At 47.4% G+C, this 17,027-nt stretch overlaps 1 protein-coding gene across 1 annotated transcript in view; it reads left to right on the plus strand.

The window, feature by feature from the left end:
* The window catches only part of Clcn1 (chloride voltage-gated channel 1), a 29,869-nt gene extending 17,243 nt beyond the window's left edge, over nt 1–12,626 (plus strand). The window contains exons 13-23 of the mRNA XM_042677216.1: nt 2,084–2,153; nt 2,550–2,660; nt 4,169–4,382; nt 4,623–4,756; nt 6,673–6,917; nt 7,271–7,385; nt 7,655–7,734; nt 8,312–8,350; nt 11,616–11,720; nt 11,799–11,885; nt 12,255–12,626. Of these exons, the coding sequence (XP_042533150.1) occupies nt 2,084–2,153; nt 2,550–2,660; nt 4,169–4,382; nt 4,623–4,756; nt 6,673–6,917; nt 7,271–7,385; nt 7,655–7,734; nt 8,312–8,350; nt 11,616–11,720; nt 11,799–11,885; nt 12,255–12,626 (1,572 nt within the window). The remainder of the gene's footprint in view (nt 1–2,083; nt 2,154–2,549; nt 2,661–4,168; nt 4,383–4,622; nt 4,757–6,672; nt 6,918–7,270; nt 7,386–7,654; nt 7,735–8,311; nt 8,351–11,615; nt 11,721–11,798; nt 11,886–12,254) is intronic.
* Nucleotides 12,627–17,027: the final 4,401 nt, after the last annotated feature.

The raw sequence follows: 17,027 nt of genomic DNA on the forward strand, positions 1-17,027 counted from the left end.
CCCAGTATTCTAGAATTGGGTGCTTTAAGTCTTGAGAGTTATTTATGTTCCATGTCTTTCTTTATATGCTTAAAAAGTTTGCTGTTTTCATGTGTCATTCCTTGTGCTGCAGGAGTTGATAACTATGATCTTGATCCTATTCTCATACATATCTTGGAGGATAATTTCATTCACCCTCTGAAATCAGGCCCATTTGTCTCCTGTTATTCATATTACTGGAGCTTTCCCATTAACTGAACCTACAGAATGCCTTTTATCTTCCTCGTACTTATTCTAGGAGATGGTTTATGACAGTTCAAGAGCTTTTAAACTGTTAAACATCATAATCACTTAAGAAGCTGAAACTACAAGTGCCTACAATCCTGTCTCTGGGTAGTCTGTTGCAGTCTCTTCTTAGAAAGGTCTGGCCATTTACATTCTAAATAAGTTCCCTGCAGGAGCAAATATTAGCTCCAAGGAGATTTTCTGCTTTGAATCACTACTGTTTGACCAGCCTCTCACTTGACTTTCCTCCCTTCCTTCTGATCTCCACAGAGCACTGCCAGAGCAGAGAACAGAAATAACAAGATATACTTTCTGCCCCAAGGAATTCTCAGTCTATAGTGTCTTTGTTTTCATCTGTTCTACATAGTCATATTTTGACCTAAAGAAGCATAAGTTTTGCATCATCTCAGTGCTTCTGGAATAAGTCTTCATCGCTGCCTCTTGGCTGAGGGGAACTCTTTCTAAGATTCATAAAACAAGTAGTTCATTTCCATTAGGTTAGTGATAGGAATGACTTTAAAAGTATAGAAACTTTAGCTGGGAGGCGGTGGCTCACGCCTGTAATCCTAGCTACTCAGGAGGCTGAGATCTGAAGATCGCAGTTCAAAGCCAGTTTGGGGAAGGAAAGTCCGTGAAACTCTTATCTCCAATAAACCACCAGAAAATCGGAAGTGGTGTTGTAGCTCAAGTGGTAGAGCGCTTGCCTTGAGCTAAAGAGCTGAGGGACAGTGCTCAGGCCCAGAGTTCAAGCTCCATGACCAACCGGAAAAAAAAAAAAAAAAAAAGAAGGATAGAAACTTTAAACATTAGTTGTTATCACCTCATTCCTAATTAGTTTGAGATTCTTTTCTATTGCTTATTGTTCAGGTGATGTAAATCTGCTGCTTAGTTCACAAATTATGGCTCATATTTTTATGACTTCTCTAGATGTGTTAAAAGTTCAAGCACAGCTCCTTTTCTGTTCTGTTTCTCCATTCTTTTGTGTTCTTTGCCTCAGAATGCATATACCGTTTTTGCTAAAAATGTCCCAATTACTAAAATACCCCTGGTGAACTTGACCCTGGAGATTGTTTCTATTATATTGTCTGACTAATCAGGCTCTAATTTGCCATTTCAGGACAGACAGATCTAATTTTTTTTTTCAGTACTGGGGATCAAATCCACAGCCTGAAAAATGCTAAAAATGTACTCTACCACAGAGCTGTACACCCTCAGTCTCCAGATCTAATTTTTGATCCTTGTTTAAGACAGTTTGATGGCAAAGCAGATGACTCAGGCAGAGGTTCTTCTGTGAGGATTGCCTTCTATGAGGTTTGCTTTATAGCAAATCAAAGTTAGGCTTGTAGTAAGTCACTAGGACTTTGAGGTAGCTGCCACTTAGCACTGAAGCTCCTTTTCAGGAATATAATCTGACCAGGAAAAGGAATCCTCTAGCTTCAAGAGGCTCAGGCTATTCTACAGAGGTGAATTACCCGGGCTGAGAGTACAGCGAGTGAGGATCCTTTGGGAGAAGTGAAAGAGGTACCGTACCTCTGGGGCTTTATTCCTTGTTCTAGGGTGCCAAAAGGAAAATATACTCCAAGTATGGTTGGTTTGTGTTAACCAGTTGGAAAACTTCTCTTACCCCTATGTCCTGGGTGTCTTCTCACTCTGAAAGAACCAACTGTTTTGGTCCTAGAGAAAGACACCCAGGAAGGCATCTAGAAGGATTGGCAATCCCAGGCTTTCTGTGATGACTCTAGAAGCAGGAGGAAAGGGGAGAGGGCAGAGTTGAGAAGGTTTTCTAACACTTCACTTTAACCCTTCTTTCTTATTCTAGTTTTGGATGTCTATTGTCGCCACCACTATGCCCATCCCCTGTGGAGGCTTCATGCCTGTGTTTGTGTTAGGTAAGATCTCATAGTACCTTACTGATAGCTGAAGTATAGGGTAGTTGAAAAATGCTGGGATGGGGGCTGGGAAGGTGGCTCAGTGGTAGAGCGCTTGCCTTGCATGCCTGAGGCCCTGGGTTCAATTCCTTAGCACCACATAAGCAAAAAGAAAAAAGCCAGAATGGCGCTGTGGCTCAAGTGGTAGAGTGCTAGCCTTGAGCTGAAGAGCTGAGGGACAGCACCCAGGCCCAGAGTTCGGCCCCACAACCGGACCCCCCAAAAAAGGGGGGGAGGAATGCTGGGATGGATGCTCGGAGTTTGTATTGGGTTTTAAGACCCAGGGACAGGTTTGCTTCAAAACATAGAGAATACTGGGATCTTGTAAAATTTTGGCTTCTTTGATTTTCTCTCTAGGAGCTGCATTTGGAAGGCTGGTAGGAGAAATCATGGCCATGCTGTTTCCTGAGGGAATCTTATTTGATGACATCATCTACAAGATCCTACCAGGGGGCTATGCAGTAATTGGTGAGACACGGTTCTACCCTCCAACAACCAAAATTCAAGTTCCCCAAATTCTTACTCACACTGCCAACAAATCCCCATTCCAGACTCTACCATATGGTCTCAATTTAATGCTATTTAATTCAACTTTAATTCAAATAACGAAACCTTGGCTCTGCCTCTCATGAGTTTTTATTGAACTTCTGTGAGCCTCAATTTCCTCATGTGGCAAAAGGATTAATAGGGATTAAATGAGTAAATAAGCTGAACATAGCCTGAGTTTTGTCTGAATATTTTGGTAAACAATTTTCCCTTCCATCTGAAGAATCCTGGAATAGCAGTGCAGGTTACTGGCTCAAGTGTAATCAATCTGAGATATGTTAACATGGAATATATGTTAATATTGAGATATTTATGTTAATACATGTTAATATTGAAATAAGAGCAGACGGGGAAGAACTGAGAACTTTGATCTCTAGGCTTTCTCTGCCACTTGTTGCCTTGGTGACCATGGAGAAAATTAGTTGCCCTTTAATTTCTTTGTTCTACAATGACTTCCGAGATAGAGCTATATCTAATACAGTGATTAATATCGTCTCCAAAATTATTATGTACATTCTCTCCTTTCCCTCTTCATTAAAATCCTATAACATATAAGGCCAGTCCTTTCCTAGATAAAGGAGAACTAACCCATTTTATAGTTATATACTCCATCCTACCCCTTTACAAAAGTTTCATTTATAAATAGGACTCCTTTCTCTCTACCCAGCCTCCCTGATGGACATCTTTCCGTGATGATTTCTGATGTATGCACCACCCAATCATGCCATTCTTCCCTTTATTTCTCTTTGTGTGACTTTTTATTGTGATCTAATCACATTTGTCTTCTCCAACATTTTTTGCACAAGACATCTCTCTCATATTTAAATAAGAAATATAGTTAATGCATAAGGCACTACCTGGGTTGATGAGAAAACAACTAAGATATGCAAGACAGATTCCATCTTCAATGGACCTCTGGAATCATTAAGTTCTAAATCTTCAAGAGTTTTAGAAATCATTGAATAAAGCTTTCACTCTGCAGGTGAGAGCACAGGATTCCCAGGGAAGAAAGCTCTGTCCAGACAGTCGAGACATAGAATCTGGGTCTGATACAGGTCTCATTGCCCCAGTTCCACAGGGCAATTCTTGGGGTTTCACCCTGTCCGCTCGTTAACTGTTGGCATCAACACTCATAGCCTAAGGTAAAATGTCATTACTGGATTTTCAAATGCTCAATTAAGACTGATTCAAACTTTCAGAAACGAAGAATAGATCTCATTACCAATTAATATTTGAATACACACAAATGTTTTTAGGACATACGGAAAGCTGTAGGATTATAGCCAAAGAATGTTTTTCTATGAACCAGCATTCTAACCAGCATGGGAGTACTGATACTGACCAGTCCCATCTCCCACCTTGTCATGCCCACAGAGTGTCCGTGCCAAGAATGGCAGCTCTAACTCTGCCACATGTTCCTGTCATTCCAGGAGCAGCAGCGCTGACAGGTGCTGTGTCTCACACCGTCTCCACAGCTGTGATTTGCTTCGAATTAACGGGTCAGATCGCTCACATCCTACCCATGATGGTAGCTGTTATCTTAGCCAACATGGTGGCTCAGAGCCTGCAGCCTTCCCTCTATGACAGCATCATCCAGGTCAAGAAGCTTCCCTACTTGCCTGACCTTGGTTGGAACCAGCTCAGGTCAGGGGCACCAGCTGGAATTAGTTTAGATTTGATGGGGATGGTGACACTCTGAGGTGGAAAATGAAGTTAGGGTTAATGTCGGGAAGCACTGTTTTAAATTCTTTCCGTGATTCCATGTGCTTAATAAATACTGTAAATGACTAAATGCATGGCACACCTCATGGGAGGAAGGAAGGGATAGGAAAGTCCAGAGGCACATCTGATAGGGCTGATCCAGTATGCTTTCTTCTTCCATAGTAAGTTTACAATCTTTGTTGAGGACATCATGGTACGTGATGTGAAATTTGTTTCGGCTTCCTGCACCTATGGGGAACTGAGAAACCTGCTCCAGACCACCACAGTCAAGACTTTGCCACTGGTGGATTCCAAAGGTCAGTGGGGAGAAAGGAAGCCAACGCCCTATTCCCAAACTGGGGACCCAAACAAGAGTTCCATACAAAGGAAGCGCCGCCACCTGGGCCTGTCTTTAGGTCTCTAACCTGCTATGTGAGGACCAGCTCGTGCTCAGTCTTTCTTAAGGAGGAAAAATATAGCCGGAAGCATAAGGCACAAAAACACAGTAAAAAAGAAAAAAGACAAAGAAAAGAAAGGAATACACTAGAGTCCCATTCTTTATGGCATTTATAGTCTATAGTCTCCATGCACATGGAATTAGCAAACACTATACTGAACAACTGCTCATAAGGGAAATATTGGAATATATTCTTTTTGAGACTCTATTCACACCATTATTGTCAATCAGTACATAACTTTGAGTTTTTGTGAGTTCCTGTTTCAAAGACACGTAGTGGGAAGATATTGATTTATTAACTTGGAGCTCCCAGCTGATGATTCCATAAACATGCACTAATGAAGCTTACCCAGTACATGTTCTTTCCAGGAAGACACAACACAACTTCCCCGGGCTTAGCAATACTAGACAATATTTCAGCACTACTGCAGGGGGTACATTTTAAATGGGGAAATCACCACACAGCACAAAGATGTAAAAAGCAGCCTGGCCTTAAGTAGGCTATGAAAGAACACTTGTTCACTTATTCAAGCTGACAGGAGAAGATTGGGTGCTGATTTGTTTGACATGGGCTGGAACACGGAGGCATCAGGCAATTCAAACTTTTGTCACTTGGGGTATGTCTGTGAATGCTGAGAAACACACCTCCTGCATTGAGTAGAGGTTAAAAATATTTGTCAATAAAGCCAATTTGCCAATAAGAAATGCATGAATAATAGAAATTAATGATAAATCTCAAGGCCTTCTCTACTTAACTTGTCATATTTGGTCTTTAATACCTAGACTAAGGAAGAGAGAAAATGTTCCCTATAGAGAAACAAATGTTTTTAGGAAATGGCCTCCTTTTGGCACTTCATCTTGCTTTGAATCACCTCATCCTGTGATAATATAGTTACGTCTTGTCCTCCTCACTAGATGGAGTATTCCTGGATGGTCAAGACTACAACTTCTGTATGTCCAGAGTTCTATTTACTGGATATTCTATAAATATTTTTCTGTGGCTTGAATTATCGCAATAGGGAAAAATTATGCAGGGCTGTTTGGAGCCATTAAAATTGTTAGTTTGGATTTCAGGTAATCAGAGCCTCTGATTTTCTCAAATTAGATTAGTTCAAATGTTTTCCTCCTAAGGAGTTCTAAAGCCACGGCTCTTCATCAGATCTGAGGTGCAGACATGTGCTGCATGCAGGGTCTACATAATAGCAACTCAGGTTTGACAGTATCGTATCTCAGCACCACTGCAACTTCATGGTCTTAAAAACATACTGTTAATTGTTGTAGCAGCAGTTCTACTCAGGAAAAGCGGGCATTTGTCTTCATCCTAGAAGGATGCAGGATCTTTACGTGATGAAATGTTAGGGGTAAATGATGCTTTTCTTGTTTCCCTTGTGAGGTAGAAGACATGACGTTTATATTGCTTATGGACTTCCCCCCCTCCCCCCTATTTTGTCCACATCTCACCCTGTGTGAATAGCTTTTCCTCCTTCATCCTATTTGGATCTGGTTGATTAGACTATTTTTAATACTGAGTGCACCTATTTGCAAGCACCTATGCAAGGGCAGCATCCAAATAAGAATGCCTTAGCACCACCAAGTTTGTCACTGATGGGGGTCTGTCAGTGCTCCCTGGGTGAAATAAAAGGGGCTTGAGTGAGGTCAGCCCTGCAGGACTTTAGGAAGACAGAGCAACAGCTGGAGAAAGACGGGGGGCTCTGAGCTGCTGATGCTCGAGGGTGTGGAGCAGATAGATGCTCAGGGATCCCTGATGTCCCCCAGATTCCATGATCCTGCTGGGCTCTGTGGAGCGCTCCGAACTGCAGTCTCTCCTGCAGCGCCACCTGTGTCCGGAGAGGAGACTGCAGGCGGCTCAGGAAATGGCAAGAAAATTGTCTGAGCTGCCCTACAATGGCCAGGCCAGGCTGGCTGGGGAGAACCTCCCTGGCATGGCTCCTCGAGGCCGGCCAGAGTCCTTCGCCTTTGTGGATGAGGATGAAGATGAGGACCTCTCCGGGAAGACCGAGGTGACCAAGCTGGGAAAGGCCAACTGGACAGGACAGAATGGTGCAAAGGGAAAGGCCTCAGCCAGGGTCACCAGCCACATCCCCACCAGTTAGTGGTGACTGGGCTGGGCTGCGCAGAAGCAGGGAAATAAAAAGGGTGGGAGGAAGGTAGGTGCACTGATAAAGACAGCGCCAGGATTTTGGATAGAGAGACAGAACGTGGAGAGGCACTGAAGAGATGTTGGTGTGTATGAGAATCCAGAGGAATTCTGAGCTGTGGAGCCAAAGAGAGATTCCCCAAGATCTTCTCATAAAGGCAGCGAATTATCTAACTGCCTCTTCTTTGAGACTGAGAAGTTTTGCTTTTCTTCCAGCTCCCTCCTCTTCCTCTTCCTCCTCCCGCCTTTCCTACTGCTCCATTGTCTCCTGAAGAACCTAATGGGCCCCTGCCCAACCACAAACAGCCACCAGAAGCCACAGAGCCTGCAGGTGAAGATGCCCCTGAGCTTGTGCCCTGTGTGCTACTTCTGGGCTCACCTCTACCTAAGGGCTGCTGCTCTGAGGAGGAGCTAGCAGATGACAGGAGGGGGACCTTATGGATGCCTAGGACACACTGCTGTCCCAGGGAGTCGTGACATAGGTAGAAAAGAGGTATCCAGTGGGGTGTGACCCCTAGGGAGCAAAGCCCTTTGGTGGCACAGTGTCAGAGGCCTCCTGGATCCTCTGGGCCACTTGCTCTCACTTTCCACTCCTTTCAGGTCAAAGAGGCTCCATCTTCCAGTGTCTGCTGCGCTGCTTGCTCGGCAGAGCTCGCCCCACAAAGAAGACAACAAGCCAGGTAAAGGGGAAAGGTTTAGAGGGGGATGGAGGAAGGATGCTTATATTTCAGGACTGAGAAACTATGGTTCTTCATTAGGAAGACAGCGTTCCTATTAAGAATGATGACTTCAGGGCCTGCTACATTAGGAATAAATACCTGAGCTCTGGATGCTTGCTTGCTAGATTTTTGGCTGATGGTGCACCCTTCTGCGTAGAAGTAACTTCTGCCTTGCTGAGACAAAAAAAAAAAAAAAAAAAAGAATGATGACTGGACACTGGCACTGCTAGCTCATGCCTGAAATCCTGGCTACTCAGGAAACCGAAAGCTGAGGGTAATAGCTCAAAGCCAGCTTAGGCAAGAAAATCTGTAAAACTTCTCTCCAATCAACTGTGGCTTAAATAGTAGAACATTAGCTTTGAGCAGAAAAGCTCAGAGACAGTGCTCAGGCCCTGAGTTCAAGCCCTAAGACCAAAAAACAACCACAAAAAGATAACTTGGAACCAAGTTCTTCTGTGGTCCTGGCAGGGGACATGGTTACTGTTATATGGAGAACCACAACTGGCATGGAAAGAACATGGTCTTGTATCTTCTCTAGGACTCGCCGGATTTAGTGGATAACATGTCGCCTGAAGAGGTAAGCTAAAAGCAGTAGCTAAGTCCACAGTACGTTGTTATATCCAGTGAAGTCATCACTACTTTCCCCCCTTCTTTCTTAATGTGTTATTATAAGTATAAAGAATGAGTCTAGACAGGAAAGCTTTTCGGAATAAAGTATGATCATAGAGTCATGAGCAGATGATAGGGCACACTGGTATCCCCAGGGGGATGGAATTGTTCCAGAAGCATGTTGTTGTTTGGAGTTGTTCAAGAAGCAGAAGTTCTAGACTTTCCTTTGTGGATAGATAATGGTGCCTTGCATTTTCTTGGAGATGAACATTCCATACTTGGCAGAGGCTGTTTGGGAAGAATGGGATTTATCTGAAATAAAGTGGAACCAGGGAGCCATCACTAAAACCTAATAGGTCCAGGCACTGGTACTCAGGAAACTGAGATCTGAGGATCACAGTTCAAAGCCAGCCTAGGAAGAACAGTCCATGAGACTCTCATCTCCAATTAACCACCAGAAAACCAGAAGTGGAGCTGTGGCTCAAAGTAGTAGAGTACTAGCCTTGAGCAAAAGAGCTCAGGAATATTGCCAATGCCCTGAGTTCTAGCCCCGCAACTGACACAACAACAACAACAACATAATGAGAAGAACTGCATCAAAACTGCAAAAGGAAAATACATTCTCATAGAGGTTACTACACTGAACCTATCAGGCCCTGAAAAAAGCGAGCAACTGGAAATGTTAGGCAGTAAGACTGGGAAGAAGCATAAATTGAAAGAAAATAATGGAGACAGATGCCTGCTTCCTAAAGGAGGTGGATATCAAGTTTATGAGAGAGAGAAAAGAAAAAACATCAAATGCTGAGTCCATGTGGTTGTGAAGAACAAACACAATGTAAAGCAGTGGTTGGATGCCTGGTCAGAATGGTCTCTAGGGGTCGTAGAAGAACAAAAAAAAAAACTGTCCATTAGCAACTACTCATGCAGTGAGAGAGAGTGGCAGGCTGGCTGTGAAGGCTGCTTTTAATGGTTGTAGCTGAAAAAAAGCCATGCTGGATACCAATTTAAAATATACATCTTACTGGACATCCGAATAAATATATTCTAAAGTCTAGGAGTACTATAGGCTTGGATGAAAGACTGTAAGTAGAAAGGAGGGAAAAGAGCCAGGTGTCATTGGCTCACACCTGTAATCCTACCTACTCAGGAGGCTGAGATCTGAGGATCGAGGTTCAAAGCCAACCCGGGCAGGAAAGTCTGTGAGACTCTTATCTCCAATTAACTACCAAAAAGCTGGAAATGACAAACAAAAACTCAGGGACAGTGCCCAGGCAAAGAAAGGAAGGAAGGAAACAAGGAAAGAAGGAAGGAAGGAAGGAGGGAAGGAAGCTGCTCCTTGAAACACACATAAAGAGGCATTCTGTCCTGTCTACAGCAGAATTAGGCCATAATTACATTTAAATATTTTGTTAAGTTGTAACACTAATAATATGTATAAGTATTTTTTATTGCACCAACAAGAGTGAAAAACAGCTGGTGGATTGGATCAGAAAGGCTATTTAATAACTTTTGGAAACAAAGTACAGCCAGGTATAAAAAGGAGATAGATCATGTAAGTCTAGATTATGTCTTTCCCCCAATAAGCTTAAGCAACTACCAAGTGCTGTGCTTGAGATATTTTGTAGGGTAAGATCCAATAAGAGTACAAATATGGCATATTTGAACATACTTTTCAGATGATAACCTTGATGGTACCAAGATGTTGGTTTTGACAAAAATAGTATGGGGGTAGGGCAAATACAAGTAATAGGGAAATAAAGAAATTCACCTGAAGTCGCTGTTAGGATTTAATTCTGTGTATTACATTGAGTACACAGTTAGAGCTCTGTTTTCCAACTCATCCTTCCTTCCTTTGGAGAGAAGTTGAGGCTGTACCCAGAATATCGTCAGCACACAGCTAGAAGCCTAGTTGTATCCATCACTGACCACGGAGCCTCAGACAAGCTATCAACACTGGATATCCCCAGTTGCTTGTCTGTAAAGTGAAGATGAAGATACAGATTGTTGAGGGGATTCAATGAGCTAAGACATGTAAAGCAATTAGAAAGAGGACCATGACAGAAGAAGTTGCTAGTGAACATTCTCTGAAAATTCTCTGCCACTGCTGTTATGCAAGAAAGGCAAACATGGAAGTTCTAAGGGTCTAAAATGACCTTAGAAAGGACCAAGATGGCAGGATGAGCAACCTGAGCCATCGTATCCCTATACCTGAGTCCTCTCTTCTGCTTATCTACGAAGTGGTCATATTCCTGTGCTGAGAGATGCTTAAAGTGCTTGTGAACCTTTAGGTCAGGAGAATGTGAGTTTAGAGGATGTGTGACTGGGTCCAGTCAAGGATTGAATTGTGGATCAAGGTGAATGCCTGTACTGATATTCTCTGAAGCTTAGAGATACAGATTTGGACAAGTAAGGAAAAGGAGAGGTACAGTACCATATCACTCAGAAGGTGCTGATGGATGAACTATTTTAGAAAATCAGTCAGTTATGGTAGCCAGAGACCCAATGGTTCCTCTGGGATCTTGGGGGTCTGGGTGAGCTTAACTGAAGCCCAAAAGATAGAGGGTGTTTGTCACAGAATGGAAAACAAAAAGAAACAAACCCTGATCAAGTCAACTAAGCCATGTGAGGAAATAAGTCTGTTCCAGGTCAACAAATAATCAGAATCTTTGCTTCCAAAAGGCAATTGCCTGGTCTTCTCAGTCTCCAATAAACAACAATTGGCATCGCATACGACTCTCCGGGAGGCGATGTCCAACAGGCAGAGGAAAGACAAATGCCAGCTGAGTGTGAACAATGCCGTGTTTCCAAAGGGTAGGAGCTGAAAAGAGCAGGAGAGGCACACTGTATGGTCAGCCAGGGTCAGGAACAGGTAGTGAGAACAGCAAGGGACAGTGGGGAAGGGCCCCGAAGAACAGGAGGCAGTGTGGTTTGACTGGAGCCAGGGGTCTAAAGGAAAACTAGACTACATGTTTGGGGGCACAAGAAATGGAAGATTTGGGAGACTGGAAGAAGGACCCATGTCCTGGGTACTTGAGGGAGAAGTTCAGATTTCAGGTCTGATTGGGGAGGAAAGGGACGGCACTGTCCCCTGGGAAGAGTATCTGATGGCTCCTACGCAGTTACAGGGCCCTGGGCAAGGGCTAGGAAGCCATGTGTCAGGGCCACACCTCTGAGGAGGCAGTGGTCTCTGGGAGACTGGTTACTTTCCTGCTCTGCACCCCCCCCTCCCCAAGATCGAGGTCTGGGAACAGGAGCAGCTGAGCCAGCCTGTGTGCTTTGACTGTTGCTGCATCGACCAGTCGCCCTTCCAGCTGGTGGAGCAGACAACCCTTCACAAGGCAGGTCCCGGCCTACTGCTCGGGTGTGGACGGGCCAGGAGCACGGGGCATGTGTTGACCTGTGTTCTCCCCACCCAGACTCACACGCTCTTCTCACTTCTCGGCCTCCATCTCGCCTATGTGACCAGCATGGGGAAGCTCAGGGGAGTCCTGGCTCTGGAAGAGGTAATCTGAGGATGTTTCTGGAAGTTTCTCCAGGAGGGCAAGACTGCAGAGCCTGTTATGGCTACAGTCCTGGGGGGTGGGGGGGTAGAGGGGGTGAGGGGAATAGAACCCTAGATGAGGTGAACTGAGTAGGGATAGGAACCCTGGATGGGGTAAACCAGAGTCACACTGCACAGGCAAAGCTTCTTGCCATGTGCCCATCACTTCCGGTTTGAGTATTCTGTATTCTCTCTTTCTTTCGTATTGTCTAGTTCTCCATTTCTCCCCATTGGTGTTGCCTCTCTGCCTTCCATTCTTGTTTCCTCTTGTGTCTGTCCTCATCTGTTTCTTCCTTTCCCATTCTTCATCTCTTTCTTCTATCTTCCCTAGCTACAGAAGGCCATCGAGGGCCACACCAAATCTGGGGTGCAGCTGCGCCCTCCCCTTGCCAGCTTCAGGAGTACAACTTCAACCCGGAAGAGACCTGGGGGGGCCCCTCCTCCTGCAGAGGGCTGGAGCCGGCCACAGCATGGTCCTGGATCCCTTGGAGCAGAGGATGAGGCTCCTGCCTCCTCAGAGACTCCTGTGCCACCCCCTTCCCCAGAGCCCCCTCAGCCCTCGGCCCCACCCAAGGCAGAGGGTGAGCTGGAGGAGCTAGAGCTTGTAGAGAGCCCAGGGCCCGAAGAGGAGCTGGCTGACATCTTGCAGGGCCCCAGTCTGCGATCCACTGATGAAGAAGATGAGGACGAACTAATCCTTTGACCACCAACCACTTCCTGGGCCCTCTGCATGAGGTCTTTAGGGCCCAACCCAAAGGGTAGACTGGTGTGCGGCGGAGCATCCTGGACTTGGGGAGCTTACACTCTATCTTGCCCTTCCCAGGGATTGTTAATTTGAGAGTGATCATCGTAAAGGAGACATTTTGGGCAGGGAGGGGTCCCCATGGAGAGTTGGTTTTAATGCAGGTGAAAGGTTAGCCCCCTGGTGTCCCGTGGGGCTCTCTGGCTTTTCTTGCTGTGTAGATGGGGTCGGTCCCCAGGGCTCTTGTCCCAATGCCACTCTGGCCCATCTACCCTTCAGTTTCACCGGGACAGGGGTGAGGGGAGGTCCAGAATGCCTGTGGCCCTGCTAGTGCTCCACTGGGGAGAAATGTGGGACCACGTGCGCCTCCATGCTGTTCACAGCGGCTTCTCTGGGACCCCCAGACCTCCTGTCTACCTGTGCCCCTTCTATCTATTCTATCCTGACTGTCCCAGGCCAGGCCCATTGCTAGGGCAGGAAAGGCCTACTGCCTGCCCCAGCCTCTGGCCTGGGCTTCAAGCACTGAAATGTGGATTAAACGACTGTCAAGGGCTGAGGCCCAGAAAAGACAAGGTTCCTGAAGGCTCCACAAGGAAGGTGCAGGTGTCTGAGGGCCAAACAATAATGGCCTCATGCCACTGGTGGACTCCCTTTAGCAGAAGGACCTTCTGCTGCCCATCACAGATTCGTGCCCCCCCCCACACCCCGGTATTTCCAGCTAGTCACAAGATCACGCATCTTCCCTTCCCCACGACAGTGACCCACTTGGCACCATTGGAGCTGTGGCAGCTCCTGTCAGGAAGCAAGGCTCCGCAAGGGCAGGGGTCACTCCGACCCGAGGCCCTCCTACAGTAGCTCCTCGGTGCTGCTGGGGTGGAGAGTTGGGGGCTCCCTTGGGATGGCAGATGTGGGGCAGTCACACCCTTGCCTTCTCAGCATCAGGAAGAACAGTGGAGGTGATCCATGCCATTAGCTTGTCTTCCACAGGAAAAAGAGGGCCATATGCTCTGAGCCTCTGTAGTACCCAGCTCCACATGCCAGGCCTCATTTTTGAGGGGTGGGGGTGGGGAGGACTTGAACTCAGGGCCTGGGCACTGTCCCTGAGCTTTAGTGCTCAAGCCTAGTGCTCTACCACTTCGAGCCACAGTGGCACCTCTGGTCTCATGAGCCTCCTGGCCTTTCTTTACCAGGCTGGCTTTGAATCATGATCCTCAGATCTCAGCCTCCTGAGTAACCAAGATTACAGGCATGAGCCACCAGTGCCCAGCAACACACCCCAGCCTTTTATTTCTCCTTCCTTGGATGTCTGTCTTATTTAGTTCTGCAGTTGTGCTTTCTGTTTAGCATTCTTAGCCTGCTCCTGCCCCGTACCCAGTGTCCTCTTACCACCCTCTCCACCATAATCCCCCCCACCCCAGGCCAAAAACAAGACCCCCACCCTCTCCACCATGATCCCCCCACCCCGGGGCCAAAAACAAGACACTCACAGCCAGAGGATGCCACCACATTCTGTTTAGTGTCATTGAACACAGCCTCTGGCCCTTTCCAGCATCATCCCTTCCACCTCCCCAGGCTAAGAGATGCTGAGGCCTGGGCAGGATTGGCAGTGAGCATCCAAGCCCGTGCCCACATGTATATAATCTATAATATTTATATATATTTATATAGAATTCTCTCTGTAATATATGTCATAGAATCTCTCTCGGGCCTGGGGTGGGAATGTCACATTAAGAAAACATGCTAAGACTGGCCATAAAAAATGGCTATTTCTCAGACCTGGAAGACAGAATGTGGGATAGGTAGGTGGGGCAAGGAGAAGGTAAGGAACTCATCCACCGAGAGTCCCTCCTTAATAAATACCAGGATGAGGGAGGGGGCTGGGGGCTGGGAGGGAAGGAATGGAAGTTTGAATTTTCATTTAATAAAGTCAATTGAAAATGAAAGTGCACCCCCCCCCTAAAAAATCATTTAGCAAGAGCAGTGTCATTCACGAGAACATAAAAACAGCCCTGCTCTAGAGCTGCTGTAAAACGTGCTGCACAGCCTCAAATCCCAAAGGAAAAGCAACCCTTCCCACCCACCCCTAACAGCTTCTTCCTGCACATGCCCCCACCCTTCCCCTTAAAATAGGCTAGAAGCAAACCCCATGCACCCTGCCCCAGCACCAGAGAGGTGGTCCCTTCCTCTAGAAGAGTTCAAGTGGTCCTGGCTTGTTTCCCAGGGTCTTTTCTCTGAATGGGGTGGAATGCCTAGCTAAAGCCAGACCCCCACCTGACCTCTCTCTGCGCCTTGCACCAGTAGCTGGGGAAGCCACGCCCCTGCTCAGGTGTGATCCCAACTCATCTGCTTCCTGTCTTTAGTCCTCTTGCATCAGGGACCATTTGGCTTCCTTGAGAAAGGGAAGGAGGAAAGAAAACTAGTCTACCCTTCCTAACTCCCTAGGGCCCTGAGCAAATGCGAACTGTAAGGAATGAACCCACTCACTGGACTACACATCCACTGTGATCTGGAGAAGGAACGTGGAGCACTGAGGAGATGAGAGACAAAGAGAAGATTTTACCTTGACACAATGGGCTGGACAAGGAGAGGAAGCAGACCCCCTGGGAGGTGGGCAGCCTGAGCATGCAAAACCCCAGGGGCCTGTGGTAGGAGACTGGGGCCAGAGACAGTTGCCAGGGAGGGCGGGCTAGCCCTTCCCCGACGTCTTAGAAATAAGGCCCTGGTATGCAGAATCACGACACAATAGCAAACAAGAGGTATCTTCTTCTGTTGGGGCAGCATTAGATGAGGTAAGTGACTGTTTACCTACCTTGCCTTGTCACCTGTTCTCCAGAATCCCCCCAATAGTGTTCCCAGGTTCCTCCCACTGTCCCCTCCTCCCACCGGAGGACACAGGACACCTGCTTGGGTTGCACTTGAGGAGGGAGTGGATGAGAGTAGGAAGCTGATGGACAGGGACAGCCCCATCTCTCAGCTTCCTTCCAAAGCCATGGACAGGCTTGGCAGAGGGGAGTCGCTTAGGATTCCTGACAGTGTATGGGACATGAGGCCTTGGAACTGGAGCTTTGGACAGACGAAAGGAAAGAGGGAAACAGGGTCGTGAGCCTTAGGCTCTACCTTAAGGACCAGGAGGAGGCTGCCACTGCAGCAGAAGGGGTGAAATGTCCCCAGCTTCACTCTCCAGCCCCCTGCCCTCGTAGACCCTCACAGAAGTGCTGGGCTGACTTGCCGCTCCTGTCCTCCATGTTCCACCCCAAATGAGAATGGAGGCTGGGCGTGGGCAGACCTGCGCATGCCCCACAGCCAGCTGTCCTACCAGGAAGAACAGGATGAGTCTCCCTGCTTCTCCCACAGGGAGCTGACAAAGGGCAGAAGAAACCAGTGCCCACCCTGCAAATCCCAGCTCCCAGCCCAGCCCCACCAAGGTGGTGACAGCACCAGACTCCCCCCCTTCCACCCTGCTCAACCCTGAGTCCCCCAAGAAGTTATAAAAATGTAGAAAAGGCAAAGAGAAAAGTGTAAACAGCTCCAGAGAATTAGGGATGGGGGGGCCCAACCTCATGCTCCCCCTCTGGTGGGGACACAGCATCCTGTGTCAACATAGCTGAGACTTGTCCCCACACGCACCCACCCTGGGAGGGGGGGAAGGCCTGGGCTCCTGGAGCAAGGGAGGGAAGGAAGTGGGAAAGAGGGCAGCGCTGGGCTGCCAGCCCTGCTGGGTGTCTTCCCAGATCCTTGGGATCCTCCTTGCAGCCATGGGATATTCAAGATCCCAGAACAAGTGGCCATGTTTGTTTCTCGATCTCCTCAATGGCCTTGTTGTCTCTGGGCAGGCCTTCAGACAAAGAATCATGCTTGTGGCCCTTGTAAGTCGCAGCTAATGCCAAGATAACTTCCTCCCTGGCTCCTGCTAGCCGAAGCCAAATCACCCGCAGAGCGCAGGCTTTCCACTGTGGATGCAGCCCTGCCCGTCAAGCTACTTCCCAGCGCTTGCCAAACCGTGTTCCACAGCCCCCGAGGTCTGCTTCTCACAGTGGGAATGAGCTGGGGCCACGGCCAGAGAAAACAGAGTCGGAAAAGCAAGAGTGAAATGGAGAAAGGAGGCATTCAGACAGCACAGCCAAGGCTCCTGAAAGACGAAATCAGGGGATGAAGAACTGAGATCCAGTCTCCAGCACAGCCGTGCCCGGACACAGACCCAGGAGTCCACAGCCACCACTCTTCTCCCACTCGCCAGGGGTGCAGCCATCTCCTCGCGGGGGGTCTCGGCTCCTAGACCCATGGTTTCTGCGTGTAAGCCTAGGTCAACCCCCCTGCTGGTTCCTCCACTTTCTGGGCAGGCAAAGGCTGAAAGCTCCAGGT

Source organism: Dipodomys spectabilis, unplaced genomic scaffold, assembly GCF_019054845.1.
Source record: "Dipodomys spectabilis isolate Male_0828 unplaced genomic scaffold, ASM1905484v1 ptg000034l, whole genome shotgun sequence".
Lineage (NCBI taxonomy): Eukaryota > Metazoa > Chordata > Mammalia > Rodentia > Heteromyidae > Dipodomys > Dipodomys spectabilis.